We start from the raw sequence: 15,885 nt of genomic DNA, 5'->3' as shown, positions 1-15,885 counted from the left end.
TTGTTTCTAAGTCTCAGCATCCGCTGCTCCCTCTGCTGCAATACCCTTTCCCACTCCATGTAATGAAGGCTATTATTTCTCTAACAAGACCCAGCTCCAAGCCCTCAGGCAAACTCATTGCTTTTCACTGTGCAGCCATAGCCCCTCCCTTACCATGCCCAAATCAGCAGCACTAAGTGTGTAAAATTACACAAAAGTCTGTTACCCTTTCCCAACGTGGGAAATCATAAAGCACAAGGAACCCCACCCACCAACCCCAGCCCAGGGGAAGAAGGGACTAAGGGGTGTTGCACATAGTAGATGCTCAAGAAACAACTGCAGAAGACAAGACATACCTGAAAGACAGGTACAAACATAGACTTAATTAAATAGGCTCTCTAGAAATTATACTGATTGATGCTAATTTGGGGGCCAGATATAAAGAAACCATCAGTGAGAAGAGCTTCCTTCGTGTCAATATAATCATGTGTATTATGTGCTTTAGGGATACATAAACAGGAACAAAAGCATACTGCTTATTATGACAAGGCGCTTACACTGATTTGCATTTCTCTGCAAAACTCTCTAAGCATATAATTTTGTTAATTTGTGACAAACCTCAAAAACACACTTCCCACCAATACTCTGATTGCAGTGTATACTCTCAAAGCACACAGAAATCATCAAGTTCCTTTCATAAGGTGCCAACTGGATCTTATGTGTGTTGTTTGGTTTGGTTTGGTTTAAATTTGGGAATTCTGATGCAGATCATAATTTATAATTTAACTTGGACCTAAAGGAAGAATAGTTTCACAAGGATGTTTCAGAAACTGACCTAGCCTTCTTTTGAATGTTGGGACCACCAACTCATGCATGACCTTGAGAAAATTATTTCATCTGAGACTCAGTTTCCTCCTCAGTCAAAAACAAACACTTCGAAAACGTGGGCTTCTCTTTCTTCTCTCCTGGGACACGTCATTTGAAAAAGATGGTGCCTGTTCAAGTTCAAATCAGTCAGCAGTGATCTTTGGTAATAAGCACCTTCTAGAACAAGGGCCAGTGGAAGAAAAGTGATCTATCAAAAAAACTGCCTAGTCCTTCAAATTTGCCCCATGTGTCTCTGCCCTCACTAAACTATCATCCTCTGATTTGGGTTAAAAGTTAAACCTGTTTGTCTTGTTCCTCTTTTAATTGACCCAGGAAAGAGAAAAATGAGAATAGGGCTCTCTGGAGAACTACCTCATAAATGATAATCAAGTTTCGAACTGACACGTACGCACCAGAAAAGCAAAATGGTATAAAGGCAAGACCTTGGTTCTAGGTCCTGCCCTTTCGCTATCACCAGACAATTACTAACCAGTCCAAGCATCCAAGTCTTCCTACGTGAATCAAGGGCACTGACTAGGACGTGGTGACAATGACAACAGCAGCTGGTGAGTGCACAGCGCCACACACTATACCAGGCATCGCCTCACAACTTCACAACACATATTATCCCATTTTACAAATGAGAAAACCGAGGCCTCAGAGACAGTCACAACTTGCCTAACCACGTACAGCTAATAACCCTAAGCAAACTCCCACCTATCTGTCTCCAAAGCCTGTGCTTCCCCCTTGGACCTCCCACCTGTCCCCTGTTGAAAGAGGGCTATTTTTCTGACTGAGATAAAAAATGACTTGGTATTGTTGATAATGAAATCCCCAAGGTACTTTCAAATTCTAAAGCATCCATGAATCTAGGCACTAAAGAATTGCTCCGATGGAATTTTCTTTATTACGTCCACCGAGAGGCTCAGTCAGCACACTCCAAGCTGTTCTGCAACTATTTCTATTGGGCCCTGCAGAACATATTTGTACATATTTGGACTCAAAAAAATGGAAATAAATGAAATGGAATGGAATAGAAAAGAGGGAGTCTTCACTGCATTAACTGCATTGAAAAGTGGGCAGCAAGGTAAGCCGACGAGAGTTCTGGAAAATTTAGTGACTACTTATTAGCTGGGCACCGTTGTGCAAGTTACTTAACCTCTCTGAACTGCAGTTTCCTCCCCTCTAAAAGGAATCTACTATCTATATTACATGGTTGACCTGAACAATAAATATGTTCACTACCACAGTGATTCCCTTCCTCAAGAGATATGGACAGCGCCCTGGATGACAAGCATTTTGATTATTTTCAATCATGTTGCTCTTTTTAGTTATTTTTTCTTCCTCTGGGCTTTCAAAAGACACATATAAGAGTTGACACTAAAATAGGCCATTTGTCCAAATTCCCTCCCCGACAAAGGTGTATCTGTCTCTCCCTTAAGATGATATAGCCATGTCCCTTCCAGAGGGGAAGAAGGTAACCACCAAAGACTCTTGAGGTTCCTGCACTGTGACTTTTCCCAAACCTGCCACTGCTTTTCTCTGGCTGATAGAAAACATTTGTGTTCCCTCTGTCTGGTTTTTTCTTGGGATTCTCTTCACCACTGTTTCCCCTAATATATTTCAGGCAACTTTGCTGCCAAAATATCAAATTCATAGAACCATCGAGGAGTAAGGACACCGGGAAGGAAAGGAAAATGCTACTATTACTGTGAATAATAATAGCTACCTAATACCCGATAACGACTTAGTGCTTTTTACCTCTTCGAAGTGCTTTCAGATTTGTGATCTCATCTGAGCCTCACCATATACGAGGGTCACAGGTTTGCTTTTGTATTTTACAGATGAGGAAACTGAGGCCTGAAAGGTTAAATAATTTTTGCCCATGTCACATGTGTAGATGACTTTATGTCAGGATTCAAACCCAGACCTGGGTGAATCCGAAGCTTGTGTTGTTGCTACAATACTTTGCCAAGCTAACTTTGACCTTTTAAAGGGTCTCTTTAGAACCCTCATTCATTCCTTTCACTGTTTACTCATATACAAACTTCAATATCTCAAAAGAAAATATTTATAGAGTTAACACTTCATTTATCCAAAGTGGTCACTCGGCCTACAACACTACAGAGAACTCAGTTTACAAATAAATAAAAATCCCAGTCTCTTAGCAGTTAGGAGACACCAGCAAGTCCTTGCACTAAAAATCAGACCTTCAGGCCAGCACCCAGAGGTAATTTTTCCTTTGGAAAGGATTCTAACAATCTAAATATTTTTTTTTAATTGGAGTATAGTTGATTTACAATGTTGTGTTAGTTTCAGGTGTAAAGTGATTCGGTTACACATATACCTATATTCATTCTTTTTTATATTCTTTTCTCATATAGGTTATCACAGAATATTGAGTTGAGTTCCCTATGCTATACAGTATGTCCTTGTTGGTTATCTATCTTATATACAGTAGTGTGTGTACGGTTACCCCAAGCTCCTGATTTATCCCTCCCCTCCACGTTTCCCCTTTGGTAACCATAAGTTTGTTTTCCATAGCGGCAAGCCTGTTTCTGTTTTGTAAATAAGTTCATTTATATCATTTTTTAAAATTAGACTTCACCTATGAGAGATATGTGATATCTGTCTTTGATATTTGATATGATATTTGTCTTTCTCTGTCTGACTTCACTTAGTATGATAATCTCTAGGTATCTTGAATATCTTTATTGGAAAAGACAGGTGTACTGGCCACAAACAGAAAGAAAAGTACAGACAACCTAACAATTCAAAACGTGCCAGAACATGCGATCCCTCTACATAAACCAACTGCCCTTTAAGACATTAGCTATTAAACAACACAGTGATTCTCAAATTGGCCTGATAAGAATCACCAGAAGCTTTTATAAAACACAGAATCCTAGGCCCTGGTCCAGAGCCTAGTGAATTTGAATCTCCTGGGAAGGAGCCTGAGAAATCTGCATGTCATACCAGATGGGTCTCCTTATTAGCTGAGTTGGCGAAGTACTGACACAGTAGGCATCCCCCAAATTATCACTCCTCAAATAATGTGTACCAGGTTGACATGACACCTAGGGCAGGGTGTCTCCATAAACATGACTGCCTACACGGGGAAGAAGCCCTCAACTATGGTATCATTAGCATCATGCTATGAACAGGGCTTGCCAGCCCAAACAACTGCACAGGAAGGGGGAAAGAAAGAATCTCAAATTGACAGGAAGTCAAAAGGGCTAAAAGTGGAAAAGGCCACCAACTCTGGCTTTAACAGTCTCCCACAAAGGCAGCTATAACCCTATGGTATATCTCAAGTATAAGAGAAAGGGATGGAAGAGCTAAGGAGAAAAAAAAAAAAAGAAAAACAAAAGAAACTAGCCAATCCAGACAATAAAGGTTTTCAACCATCCTGGAAGAGTCAGCAGGGTTGACTCTGCATGGGTTGGAAGGAGGCACTCAGTAGATATCTGGGGAGGGGGACAAGGAAGAGACAGGGGACAGAGCAGAGAAGCTCCACATGGATTTACCAAATCTCTGCATTTGTGCTACAGCCGTGCACTGCCATTTGTGCTTTCTTTGGAACCACTGTCTCATGGGGTAAAAAGGCGTCCTCAAAATTTGGGAATTACTTAGTGTTAGAACGACCCCAAATCAAAACGATACCTTGGGGAGACAAGACCGTATCACTGACCAGAAGAGTTGAACCACCTTTATCCATCTGCTTTGGTGCAAATGACTAACTGGAAAATGTGAAGAGGCAGGACTTTCTGCAAACCGAGCTTTAGAATTTTCTAATGATCTGAGTTTCAGGGTTCTTCAGATGAGGGAAGAAAAGGGGGATGGACTCCAGTCATGCTCACTGAGGATTAGAGATCAACTCAAATTGACTTCAGTGTGTACCTCAGTTTTCTCATCTATAAAATGGAGATAATCTCTTCATCAGAGTTGAAGTGAAAAGGACATAAGCTCATTCATCTGAAAAAGAGGCTAACAGGGCTTAGAAAGACAGTAGATGCTCATTCCTCCTTGCCTGGGAATATCGTCTGCTGCTCTCTTGTAACCTGGTAGAGCAGAAGGAGTGCATAAAAAAACAGAAGGCCATACGTTTATGCAACTGAAAGGAAAACAAAATCGATTTCAGAAAAACTACTATGCAAAGATTCATAACTGTGTTTATAAAAGCAATAATCGGCAAAGATGCTATTTTCTGAGACATAAACCTCCGTTGGTGATTCTCTGACAACAGATTCCTTTGGTCCTCAAAGGAGAGTGGGCTTCTGTTTTTTCACCAAGAATTTAACGTTCCAAAAGGTATGTGAAACAAGTTAAACTGCTTGCATATTTCCACTTACATAACACGTATATTGCACATCAGCTTTTATTTTTTCCAGACACAAGGAGAGGAAGCTTGGTATATATTCCTGTGAGAGAATAAACAGAAAAATGTCTCCCTTTTTCATATATTAGGGCCTTGTAATCCAGACCATATGATCAATACACTATATAAAAATTAAATCATACTGACAGTCCCAGGCAGAAAGTGAACCAAGTAGAAACAATTTTTTAGGACTGTGATGTGTGGAATATTAAAATCACATGTTGTGTTAATAATTTTCTTTTAGAAGCCAAATAGAGTTCTCCTGCATAAATTTCTCAAGTAAATGTTTACCTTACAGTGTTTCCTATTAAGGGTGGTCGAGAGGCATTAAATTAGTGATATTGTAATTTGGCCTATGCATGGGGGAGACACATTGAAAATGACTTGGTTGACATTATGTTAATGGCAAGGCACATACCTTAAAACGGATAGCTATGTGCTCCTTATGGTAAAATACATGGTCCTGGTATCTTATTAACTTTTTTTTTTTTCAGTAAACAAAAATCATTTGCTCAAAGAGGCCAATAGTGAGTAAACTTAACACACAGCTAGGTATAGAATATTAGCTTTGAAGGGGACACAGGGAGAGTTGGGGCAGATGAAGAGCTGTAATGTGCAAACACACACCTTACTTAACACCTTCAATGTACAACAGTATCTTGGGATTTCTGTGTCCCCCGCTAAACTATAGCTGATAGGTGTGTCTTTTTGCAAATTCCTTCACACTTTTTCCTTTGATAAGATACACCATCTCGTGGGACTGCCTTCTGAAATCAGAAGAGTGGAAAGAGGAGGGGAGTACAATAAAACTGTCCGAAGGCTGTCAAGTGTGTTCTAGCTCTGCTTTCCTAATCACCAAGTAGGAGGTAGGAGGGTACAGGGAACAGACAGTCTAGAAAGAATTCACCCTACCACCAGGGAACAAAACACATCAGTGAACACTGGGAAGCCCCAGACAAGTTTACAGCAAACAGCTTCAATGTGTTTGTGTTCCTGGTACTCCCCCAGGACCAGGGAAGGTCTCTTAAACATTCAATAGCTGGGCAAGGGGACTTTTAAGTACTCATCTCTGCACTGTGCATAATAAGCCAGTGGCCTTCAGGAAGGTAGGCCCCCCAGTGACAATTCCTTTACATAACATCTTAATGCTGAATTGATACGAGGAGGTGGGAATGGGATTTGCCACCTGAACTACAGTCACCTTTCTTCCCTTCCGTAGAGCACAATTTGACCTTCAGCTGTCTCTGCATATCTAAAGGGGGCCATTCTTATATTTAAGCTCCAAGAGTCCTTTCTTTCTTTGACTCTCAGAATTTACTATGGACAGTCAAGCCAAGGACAGATGGACCTCAGTAAGGATCCTGCTACAGAGCCATGAACACAGGGTCATTGGACTCCAGCCCAAGAAGTCTCTGGTTTGCACACTCTGCATGGACAACTCCATTTCAAAGGGACTTGAGCTTCCGTGCAGGAGTTCTATTTTAAGGGGAACAGGGAACACAGATGTTTCTTCAGTTAGCAGAGTTGGCAGAACAGCTCCTGGACCAAATCCGAGTTCTTAATGCAGGAAGGGGCCTTAGAGAGGATCTAGCTCAAGCCACTCACTCAACTGATGAGGAAACTGAGGCCAGAGAGGCAGTTAGGTGGCACCCCCGGCAAGTGGCAGAGTGGTGGTGTCCTGATGACAAGTCCTGCACGCTTCCCATAACACCATGATTCGCTTAAAAAAAAAAATCTACACTTACTTCAATCTTGGAACTCCTGTAGATTCTTGCCAATAGCCACCCCCTGCCCCGGGGGCGAGTTCATAAATCCTCCTTTCCCTCCCACTCCGTTCCATTTACTCCTGCTCTTCCAGCTGTGCTTCCAACTAGTTTGGAAAACAGAAGCGGGCTACAGCCTCAGCTTTCTGGGAATACAATTAATTGTGGTCCCGATGCATGAACCGTGGCTAGCTTTCCCAGTGCCTCAGTTGCCTCATCGGTGAAATGGACCTCCTCGCCCGTGTTGCACCGAGTCAGGGAGAGGCAGTACTCCCTGGCACACAGTAGGCGCCTAAAAAGTGACTGCTGGATCGGTACCCAGCATCACGCCCCTCGAGAGCACCCTCCCAACCCCCGGGGGGCGTTCAGGATAGCGGCATGAGAAAAGGCCCAGGCAGCCCCGGCGGAAGGGCTGGATGTTTACATTCGGCCGGGGGAAGGCAGCGTTCTACAGGCTGGAGCCCAGCGCTCCAGGAGATCCATCTTACTTGGATGGAGGGCAACCAACTCTACGCCGGCTCCGGGTCCTGGTTCCACCGATTTCCCCTATCCTAACAGGCCGGGCCCACGCCTTTCGTGGGATTCTGGCCGGGCTTCCAAGCGGAGGTCGGCTTTTAGGATCCGGTGTCCAAGTGGCCCGCGAAAGCCTACAGCGCTCCCAACACTCCTTTACAGGCCGGGGAGGCGGCGGGAACGGGGAGGGCGGGGACCCGGGGGCCGGGAGCGGCGCGAAGGCTCCGCGAGAAGCCTGCGGGCGGCCCCCGGGGCGGACTGCGCGGCGCAGCCGGGAGACGCGGCCCGGCGCGCAGCCCCGGTCGGGCTGGGACGCGCGCCGGGCGCCGAGGGCCGGAGGGACAACGGGGCTGGGCTCACCCATGAAGAGGCAGAAGAGGTCCAGGCAGATGAGCAGCACCCGCTTGCTGCCGCCCTTCCTCGGGTTGTTGTTGAGCGCCGGGCTGCCGCCGTTCTTGCTCTCCGCGACGATCGCCTTGTCGTACTTGTAGTTTTGCATGGCGCTGGTCAAGACGCCCCGCGACAGCAGTCACACACCCAGACGCCCGGGTCGCCTCCCGGCCGAGGCTGCTCGGGGCGCGGCGGGAGAGTGCGGCCCCGCTGCCCGCTTCCAACGGCAGGCGGTGGTGCTTTCTGCTCCCCTGGGGCTCCTCTGCTTTTCCTGCCTCAATCCCGAATCGTTCGAAAGTCCAGAGGGGAGAGAGACAACTCCCGAGCAGAAACTTCTGCAGCGCCGCGCTGCCCCGGACGCGCGGGGCTCCCGTTTCTGTGTGCAAAGCAGCGAGCGGGCAGCGCGGGCCCTCGACCACCCTCCTCCGCGGCTGGTTGCTTAATGAATGGGAGCTGCGCGGAGCCCAGCTGCGCGGAGCCCAGCCACGCCGAAGCGCTGCCGCAACTCTAACTTTCCTCCTCCTCCTGCTGCTGCTGCTGCTGCCGCCGCAGCTGCCGTTGTGATCGCCTGGATTTGTTTTCGGCAGTTTTATTTCAAGAGGTCCTTTAAAAAGAGAGAGGGACCTCCTTACTTGGCTCAGAAGAGATTCCGAAAGCACAGCCCCTTCCTTAAGCAGCCGAAGACGTAGGATAATTAAGGCCACATTTTCCCCCACCCCTTTCCAAAAAAAAAAATCCTAAAAGGAAAAGTTACTCTCAAACCAGAGAATCCGGGAGCCCCTAGCGTTCAGAAACACTAAATTGTCACAAAAGGAAAAATAAATAAATAAATAAAAGAATAAAAAGAAACTTTTTCTTGCCGGCCTTGGGTCAGGTAAAAGTTCAGGCTGTGCAGCTCAAAAGCATTTCTCCTCCCTGACACATTTGGGGCTTTCAAGTCTTTATTTTGATTTGAATCATATTATCCCGAAAATACTCAAAGAAAAAAAAAATTTTTTTAAAGATCTTAACACCCAGCACCGGGTACTGGGGTAGGTTCTGAGGATACGAACAGGAAAAGGACTGCACGACTAGACCCTGTGGACTGGAACCTTGGCCGTGGCTCTGTGCCTTGGTTTCCTCATATGTAAACTGGAGATAATAACTGTTTCTCCTAAATAGAGTAATTGTGAAGACTTAAATACCTAACCCATGTAACGCCTAGAACAGTGCCAGGTATATAGGTGTTAACTATGACTTTTATTCCTGTTTCCAGGGTGCACGAGTCCCAAGCCCTACAACCCCCTGCTAGTTCAGCTGGCCCCCAGCCTGCTTGTACAACTATGGGGGGTAGTTTTGGGGGCAATCTAATGCTTTGCCTTAGAGGTTGTCATGTGCTTTTAAATTAATTATTTTATGTGAATTAATTTTTCTTCCAGGTAGACTATAATCATTTCCAAGGCAAGGGCCTTTCCTTCTATCTTCTGTAGTGCCTAGCAGAAAACTGGGCACACAGTACAATAAATAGGCATTTCTTCCAGATGTCTCTTTTTGTACATCCAGAAACAGAAATAGTTGTAGCTTTTTTATATGTTATATTGTTCATGGTCTTTTTTTATCCTGACTTGTTATGGGGTTCAGTAACCCTATATCCAGCCACCACCAGCCACTTGACCTTTCTCCAATAGTCCTTTCCCACTCCACACCCCGTCTTCCTTTTCCCTCTGCCTGTAATGCACATCCATCCCTTCTCTAACTAGCAAAATTCTTCTCTTGCTTTAGGGTACTCTGAAATGTCACCTTCTCTCGGAGCCCTTTCTTGATCTCTAGACAGAATTAACTTCACTTTCAACACTTTATTTATAACACTCTTGTGGCACTCATCACAGTCTGATTTGGCGTTATACTTAGTAAAGACTAGTCCACTCTACAGATTATCAGCTCCAAAGCATCTCCCAGGTACCTCGCACAGAGTCTGACGCCTGCAGAATTAAGCTTAAGTCCAGACTGCACAGCAACCATTGGGCTGGCAAAGAAAGGCAAAATCGCTGTCTTCTGGAAGCAAGAGTAATTGAATCTCTGAGACAGTTTTGGAGCTGCAGTATCTAGCGGCAGATCAGACACAGCATTCTCAATCAAATAGCAGCAAGTCAAAGCCAGGGAAACCAGAAGAACAAATTCCTTAGACGGCTTTACCATGAGAAATACCTTCTCTTGACATGTTAAAATAGCAGAAACAATACAAAACCGATTTCACCATTATTGACATTCTGAAAGGAATTCTGGGCTCCTGGTGTCTTCCCTGTTGCCCACTCAGCACTCCTTGTCATGATTATCACCCTTGAAGTTCTAAGTCACCAAGCCACATCTTTGGAATCCCAAACGAAAAGTAAGAGCAAACCCCTGAAACTTCAGGAGCCCACTCTGATCTTTCCCTCCTTTGAGTTTCAAAAGTCCTAGGGCATCTGTGCCACTGACAGCCATGAATATTCCACTGTAGAGTCCTCTGTTCTATTATTTGAATTTTATAGTCACCTCCCTTTACATTTCCTGTCTGTTTTTCCTTCTCTTTGAAATGACTTTTATTAATTTAAGAACAGGCATTTTTAAAAGCCAGACTTTTACTGTAGTTAAATGGTATTATAACTCAGCAGTCACTGTTGGGCTCTTTAAAGTTACTGGGCAAGATGGATGGTAAACTTCAGCTGGCACTGGATTGAATACTAGGAACCTTTTTGGCTTCAAAGGTTCCCTGGATTAAATTCAGCTACTTATTAAGAAAGATAAAAATCTATTGTTCCAGGAGCGAATAAAAGGGAAAATAAATGGATGTTTAAATAAGAGCTTTATATTTCAAATTACAAGGCTCTGGGGGCTATTTTTTCATAACAAAAAGATCATAGTGTTAATTGGTGCATGTAGTTGGGTGCAAACAATGATTACATTTGGATAACTCTTCAAGGGAACAGAACACTACAGATACTCATTAAAATGGACTTGAACTAGTCATAAATATAGTGTCAATATCATTCTTTATGTAATAGGAAATAAAACAGCCTCCCCAGATGCATCTGAAGGCCTCTTTGCTTTAAATCCTAAAATTGAAGAGTCCAATTAGCAAGTAAAATGCAACAGAACAGACTGGGTAGTTTAGAATGGTGTCATTTCAAAGTAATTACATAATTTAAATTCCTGGTAAACATAGCCCACCAGAATGCACACCTGAAAATGACATCCATTTCACTCAACTAGTCTGTATAAAAACTATAACATCAGCGGGGATAAATGCCTTTTTAAGATTAACTTATTATGTGTGGCAACAACAGCACATCATTCTTAAATAACTGATACCTCCCAAGAGATTTAAAAGGCCTTCATTTCTAAGATCTCTCGTTACCTCATAATTTTATTTCTCTTTTTAACCCCTAACATTTAATAATTAATCATTTTTTATTTTTTGAAAAGGCATGAATTGGCTCTGGAAATACTTAAGGGAAAGGTAACTGAGTTCCTTTACATAAAATTGTGTAGTCCAAAGGTCAGAGCCCAAATTTCCCAAGCCATTGAAATTCACTTAAAGAAACCTAAGTTTGGGCTAACAAGTACCCACTTATCCAAGTTCTTTAAAAGTGTTCCATTCCATCTCTCGTTTTTACTAAACAAAACTTGTTGGCTTGCTGCTCTAAGTGTTGAATTCAATATCACGAGTGCTCCCACTGGACTGAATAGAGGCCTCCAGAGTAACACTCTGGAGAAAAGGCGGGAAGGAGCAGAAGCTTTGAGGTCTGAACATCTTGATGTGCTGTTTGATCTGAGATATGCTCAACAACCTCTCTGAACCTGAATTGCCTCAACTTTTAAATGGGACTGACATTTTTCTCTGGTTCTGGGGACTAAAACATTAATAATGAAATAATACATTTGAAAATACCTAGTACACAATAGGTAGTTGACAAATGTTAATTGAATGTTAATATTTTAAATGAGCACTTTGTTTCTACAATATACCTGTTTTAAACACAGATATTAAAAGTTATTCAGTATAGATTAAGGATTAAAGTCTTGGTGGTTCTTGTATCAGACTGCCTAGGTTGCAAACAAAGATGTGGCAGAGATCTAAAAAGGTGTTTATCCAGTACTAACTCTGAATGTACCATTTAATTTTATTCATTTTTCCCTAGATGCAAAAACACCTTCAGCATCTCTATATCTATCTTTTTTTGAAATGTGCAATTTCTTGAGAATTCTGAAGGTATTGAATCAAACAAGCTTATTTCTTTTAGACAATTTAGTTACAGATTATTTTCTTCAGGATTGTTTGTGAAACTCAAGAAAAGCTATTTACTTAAACTAATAATTTTGTACAAGTGGGAGTACTTTCATTTTAAAGGCACTTTCACAGGTATTATTTTATTCTTACAGTTCACCAAAGTAGGTGGGGGCGGGTTGCTATCATTAGCCCATTTTATAGATGACAAAACTGAGGCGAGCCCATTTAACTGGATAGAAATGGTTTTCCTTGAAGGTAAAATGGAAATGATTCTAACATTAGCTCATGCGGAGTAAAATAGAACCCTTCACAGTTTATAAAGGCATTTATATTCACTGATCTCATTTCAGGTAGATAAGGCAGAGATTATTATCTTCATTTTAGAAATGAAGGTAATGAATTTTTGAAAGATAAGAGATTTGCTTAAAATTGGAGGTAAGGAGATTCCTGAAGGGCTAGAATTCCAGATCTCTTAATTTCTAAACTAAAATTCTTTTCTGTACATCTTCAAAAGTGCTCAGAAATTTCTGCTGCTCAACCATGGTTTCACAGAGTAATTTAAAGGGACTGCAGAATTAGCCTCGCGTCTTTACTAAAAAGACGGAGAAGTTTTATGTTGTTTTGTATTTTCTTATAGACTTGGAAAGGAACAACATTGCTGCACCTTGTGTCACTGAAAAGCAAGAATTGGGTTCATTGTGTGTCAAGCAGTTATTTGTTACAAAAAGGGAGCTTGAGAACACAAAACAGTAGTATTACTGTACAGTAGCCTCAGTTCATGTCAATATGTTTACCTTTCTACAAGCAGTCATCTTTTCTTTAGCTAGAAATTATAGCAGTTAAGAGCTAACTTTATGATAATTCAAAGAGTGAATGCAGTTCATTAATTTTTTTTAAAAAAAGCAGTCTAGAATGGACAGAGGAACTTGCAAATAAAGATGTGGCAGTTCGTCTCCAGAATGGGTAATACTGGAGCATGGCTGATAACTCAAAAGGAGACTGATGCTGCCACCTTGTGTCGCTGTAGAAAAATGCTGGGACTCCCAAAGTGAAAATTGTCATAGCTGGGGGATGGGGAATGGCTGTAATGGGAATTCAGAATTTTTATATCATATGTGAAATAATAATAGCCCAGAGTTTTTGATATTTTCCTTATCCAGTATTTATCATTCATGTGACAAGTATATATTGAGTATCTGATATGTACCAAACAATTTTAGGAGCTAGGGATATGTCAATGAACAAAGCAGACAAGAATTACTGTCCTCATTGAGGACGGATAATTAGGTCTCTAATTATCTCATATGTATGGACTCATTAAACAACTCTATGAGGAAGGTTTTGCCGTTTTACAGATAATGTTACTGGGGCACAGGGAAGTTAAGAAACTAGTCTAAGATTATGAGGTTACTGAGTGGTAAAGCCTGGATTTGAACCTGGGCTGTCTGATACAAGAGCCATTGAGACTTTAATCATTAATCCACACTGAATAACTTTGTCCTCTGTCTAAGGTACACAAGGGAAAGATCAGTGGTTTCTCCAAGTGACACTTTAGCTGTGTGTGTCTGGGAAGAAGGGTAGAAGATGTGAAGAGTTTTGTGTTTGTGTGTGGGTATACACATACATATACATTTATGTGCATTTACTGAATTCATATGTATACATATTCTGTATACCTATTCACATACATTATGTGTGTATTTATTCACTGTATATACATGTGTGTTTATTCATTCGTTTAATCACTCACACATTTTCATGAGCACCTGTTCTACACTAGAATTCATGCTAGATGCTAGAGATAATCAAATGAAAAGCTTATGGTCCCTTTCCTCAAATGACTCATTTTTAGTAGGAGAAGAACATAACCAAATACTGGCAATATTATCCTGACTCTCATCACATTTTATTATAAAGACTTAATTGGTTTCTTCAAAAGCCTGTACTCGGGCTTCCCTGGTGGCGCAGTGGTTGAGAGTCAGCCTGCTGATGCAGGGGACACGGGTTCATGCCCCGGTCCGGGAGGTTCCCACATGCTGCAGAGCGGCTGGGCCCGTGAGCCATGGCCGCTGAGACTGCGCGTCAGCAGCCTGTGCTCCGCAACGGGAGAGGTCACAACAGTGAGAGGCCCGCGTACCGCAAAAAAAAAAACAAAACAAAAAAACAGCATGTAATCTTCAGACAAAAGCCAAACCTTTGTGCTTAGCGTGGTACATAATAAGTCGTCAAAAAGTAGTTGTTGAATAAAAGGCTAGCAGAGAGTTATAAGTTCCACATAGGGCCATGAGGGAAAGTTTCACAAAGCAGATAAGGCAGGGCTGCATACTAAGGCTAGAAAAGACATGTAATAACTTGAATACATAGAAACAAAAGAGTTAAACCATTCATAAAACTTAATCCCAGAAGGATCATTGATATAAACATGAACGATAAAATACAGCTTTTAGAATCGAACAAAGGAGAACCTATTCATGACTGTGGGGTAAGCAAAGATTTCCTATATGGGAATAAAATACAATAATGACAAAAGAAGAGGTACAAGTTGGAATATTTTAAAATTAAGAACTTATATTTATGAAGTACATCCGAGGTCACCAAACTACGGCCTGTAGGTTAAATGCGGCCCACTACACGTCTTTGTATAGCCTGTGAGCTCAAAATGGTTTTTACGTTTTCACATGGTTGAAAAAACTCTAAAGAAGAATGTTTCATGATATGTGAAATGTATATGAAATGCAAAATTTTGGTGCCTATAAATAAAGCTTTATTGGAACGCAGCCGTGCTTATTCATTTAATTGTATGGCTATCTACAGCTGCTTTTGTGCTACAAAGACAGAGTTGAGTAGTTGCAACAGAGATCACATGGCCTACAAAGTCTAAAATATTTTCTATCTGGCCCTTTACGGAAAAAGTTTGATGACAGCCAAAATACACAGGTAAGAAAGTGAAAAGGCAATTAGGACAGATTAGGAAAAGATGTATATCTGCAAACAGGATTTATATCCAGAATGTATAAGGAACTACAAATCAATCAAAAATACAGACAACCCCCCAAATTTTTAAAGGTTCAGGGGAGAGGAGCGAGTCTTGAATAGGCACTTCATGAAGGAGGATGTATGAACGACCAATAAGCATAGGACAAGGTGCTCAACATAATTAGACATTAGGGAAATGCAAATTAAAACCACTGTATATCTATCAGAATGGCTACAATTAAAAATCCTGACAGGGCTTCCCAGGTGGCGCAGTGGTTGAGAGTCCGCCTGCTGATGCAGGGGACACGGGTTTGTGCCCCGGTCCGGGGGGATCCCACATGCCGCGGAGCGGCTGGGCCCGTGAGCCATGGCCGCTGAGCCTGCGCGTCCGGAGCCTGTGCTCCGCAGCGGGAGAGGCCGCAGCAGTGAGAGGCCTGCATACCACAAAAAAAAAAACCAAAAATCCTGACAATATCAAGTGTTGATGAGGATGTGGACCAACAGGAGTGAAAACTGGTATAGTTGCTTTGAAAAATTCTTTGGCAATATCTACTAAAATTAAACATATGCATATCCTATGACCCAGCAGTCCCACTCCTATGGATATGCCCAACAAAGATAAAGGCATATGTCTATCAAAAGACTTGTACAAGAAGGTTCAAAGCAACTAATAAAGTTCACAAACAGAAGCAACACAAATGCCCATCAAAAATAGAATGACTAAATAAATTAGGATATATCATACAGTGGAATACTATGCAGCAGTGAAA

General features: G+C 42.1%; 1 protein-coding gene across 2 annotated transcripts in view; it reads right to left on the bottom strand.

Annotated features, from left to right (window-relative positions):
- The window catches only part of PLPP3 (phospholipid phosphatase 3), an 82,992-nt gene extending 74,097 nt beyond the window's left edge, over window positions 1-8,895 (bottom strand). For both annotated transcript variants that reach the window (XM_082832426.1, XM_082832427.1), the window contains exon 1: window positions 7,861-8,895. In XM_082832426.1, coding sequence (XP_082688552.1) covers window positions 7,861-7,999 — 139 coding nt within the window. In that variant the 5' untranslated portion in view covers window positions 8,000-8,895. The remainder of the gene's footprint in view (window positions 1-7,860) is intronic.
- Between the last annotated feature and the right edge of the window lie 6,990 nt (window positions 8,896-15,885).

The sequence above is a fragment of the Leucopleurus acutus genome, assembly GCF_964270905.1.
Source record: "Leucopleurus acutus genome assembly, chromosome: 2".
Taxonomy (NCBI): Eukaryota; Metazoa; Chordata; class Mammalia; order Artiodactyla; family Delphinidae; genus Leucopleurus; species Leucopleurus acutus.
This window is presented reverse-complemented; position numbering and strand designations above follow the sequence as displayed.